This window comes from Piliocolobus tephrosceles, chromosome 1 (assembly GCF_002776525.5).
Source record: "Piliocolobus tephrosceles isolate RC106 chromosome 1, ASM277652v3, whole genome shotgun sequence".
NCBI lineage: Eukaryota > Metazoa > Chordata > Mammalia > Primates > Cercopithecidae > Piliocolobus > Piliocolobus tephrosceles.
In genome coordinates, this window is record NC_045434.1 from 30549062 (window position 1) to 30551941 (window position 2880).

The 2880-nt window shown below is 39.0% G+C and overlaps 1 protein-coding gene across 1 annotated transcript in view; it reads right to left on the reverse strand.

Annotated features, from left to right (window-relative positions):
• Positions 1-1571: 1571 nt before the first annotated feature.
• SERPINC1 (serpin family C member 1) overlaps positions 1572-2880 on the reverse strand; it is a 17095-nt gene continuing 15786 nt past the window's right edge. The window contains exon 7 of the mRNA XM_023207035.1: positions 1572-1826. Within this exon, the coding sequence (XP_023062803.1) occupies positions 1650-1826 (177 nt within the window). The 3' untranslated portion in view covers positions 1572-1649. The remainder of the gene's footprint in view (positions 1827-2880) is intronic.

Here is a 2880-nt window from a genome sequence, read left to right on the forward strand (position 1 = left end):
CCCACTTCTTCCTAAGTTTTTAAAGGCTACCATAATATTTGTAAGCAACAAATTTATCTAACATTTTTTACAACTTGCTAATCAAGGAGGATTCATATTAAAACAGACAATCAGTTTCTAAAATGTTATCCCTGAAAGGGAATGGAATAGAGTATTTTTAGCTATAAGAACCTACCAGTCTGTTTTTTCCCTTTGAAAAAACTAATGTTTGAAATTTGTGTCTTTCATCTGAAACAGTTACTCCATTAATAGTAAAGATGCCTCGGAAAAGTCAGCGAACCAGGATAGTGCTCCTGCACCACTGAGGGTTGCTAGACTGGCTTTGTGCATCTTATTTCCTAAGAAAATCAGTTTTTATTATGACCTTAATTATAAATACCTATATATAGGAGTAGGATTTTCTGTCACCCAACCCTACTTTAATCATTATCACTTAAGTGTAAACCACCACCTCCCCCTCTTTTCCTTTACTGAAAAAAAATGCACTTTAATTCCTAAGGAGAGTGGCTGTTCCTGGCCCTGAAGCCAGATTACTTCAGGAGGAGAGTTAAGGAGGGAGAACTCTTGCCAGACCCTGTGAAATTAACCAAATTTCTTAATGTAAACACACAAGTAATAGCATCCACTTTTAAGTGGCCCCCACTCCATGCCAAAGGGGAAAAGAACCACCAAAGCGAAAAAGATTTCTAAGTACCTGTCCTGATTTTGGAAGTTTCACTGAGGAAAAACTACCTAAGATTATTTTCACAGCTACCAATTTGTCAGAAACTTTGGTGGTGGTTTGTGGGAGGCTGAGATTTTTAAATTAAAAATCAAGTGAAAACACAAAGATCTAAAATGTCCTGATTTGTGTCATTTCTAAGTATCAGATTTGTTCTCCCTTCATTTGACAGATGTTCTCAGTCTCTCCTCCTGTAAGATTCTGTCCTTCCCCTGATGACAAGCCAATAGTTCTTGGTGGGGTTGCATGTCTCCTAGAGCCCCAGGACCCCTGTGGTGTCGGGGAAGGGGGGAGGGCAGGAGGGTGGGCAGAGACTCGGGTTGGGGGAGGGAGATTCAAAGAAAGAGTGAAAATATGGGTTTATATAAACATATTTAAAGCAGTTTAGCAAAAGCTTTCTCGTTGAACAGCTTTAAGAACAATGTGAATGAAATCTTAGCAACTTGGTTAGTACTCTGAAAAGTCTATTAATGTATACTTGAAATTCTGTTTGTATAAAAATGCATTTTCCTCTTTATTTTAACACTGTGTAAAAGAACATTATGCATGTGAGTGGTTTGAGAATTAAATGGTTTAATACTCAGATTTGAATCTGTCTTTTCCATATATAGAAACAGTTTGTTTACATTTGTTTTTATTGATATTTTTTAGTGTCATGGAAATCCTGAGAATTCACTCTCCCATCCCTTTCCGGCTGTCTACCATCTTTCGTCGCTGTCTCCCTCATTTTCTTGATCCAGATGTGGTTACTGGGCAAAGAACAACTTGAAGACATCATTTTACCAAATGCCCCAATAGCATGTTTCCCCTTTCCTTGTCTTCATTTCAGATGCAGAGTCCATTTATAATGTGAGATGGGAGTAGTTGTATTTATTTTTACTTCTATTCACAAACCAAAATAGGAAGAGGTACAAAGAATAAGAACAGTTTAGCTCACACAAGGGTTGGCTACTCTGCCCATGAAGATAATAGTGTTCAGAGGAACTTCTCTTATAAAAACCAGGAAAGGCCTATTGGCCTTGAAGGTCACCCTGTTGGGGTTTAGCGAACGGCCAGCAATCCCAATGGCGGTACTTGCAGCTGCTTCACTGCCTTCTTCATTTACCTGCAGGTCACATGGGAAATAAAACTACATTATCTACTCTGCCGTTCATTATTGGCAGGTAAATCATCCACAGACACAGCATTTCCTCAAATGCTTTTGTTTTCCAGTAAAAAAGTACATTTGAGTCAGGTTGGATTCCCTCCAGAATCCTACTTCTACTCATTCTTTCATGCAGATAATGTAAAGTACTTGTGTTTGTCCAAGCCTTGTGCTAGGTAATAAGTGTAAGAGTTCCATTGAGGTAACCCAGAAATCTGAATGTACACAGGTTATCACATTTCTGGCTGGTACCATTGTAAATGGTTTTACAGCAGATTTTTTTGTACTAGCTGCTGAAAGATTTTTGGCCCAAGATCTGAACTCCATAGTTGAAACAGTTTCACTCTTGGAGCATCAAGATCCAAGATACAGCTACTCCAAAGAGCCACACAGGACCTAGGGCCTGTGAAAAGAGGTGGGTTGTCTGGCTGGACGAGATGCCATTTTTTTGGAGTAATAGACTGAAACAGTGGTATTTGAACATGGTTGATAAGCAGGTCTAGAGGGAAACACCTTCAGAAAATTTTGCCTCAGGACCCAGAATATCACTAGAACTCTGTTTCTGCTCTTAATGAAAGCACATGATTAACCAGCTGCCTGGGTTTTCTGGAGCTAGTTAATGATGTCTTCTCCTTCCCTCTCACTCTTCCTTCCCCTTCCTTTGTTCCTCCCTTCCTTACCCTTTCTCTCCCAATAGTGTCTATTTCATGCTCATTCCAGGACTAAGTTTATTAGCAGACTAGAGTGTTTGCATGACCAGGATCCTTTTATTCAAATCAGGTCTGGTTTTTAATGGCTTCTCAGATCTACAATTAGTTGGGGTCCTGTTTATTAAGGGTTCCCAAGGTTTTCAAAGAAAACGGCTTTGTTGTAAGAACCACAGAAAAATCTTACATCATTGTGTACTGGACTCAGGTGGATAAAATGAATCCATACCTCTGCTTCTTCCTAATAGTAACTCAAACCCCTCGAGGTCTGAGTTGACCACTTTTTTTTTTTTTTTTTTTTTTTTTTT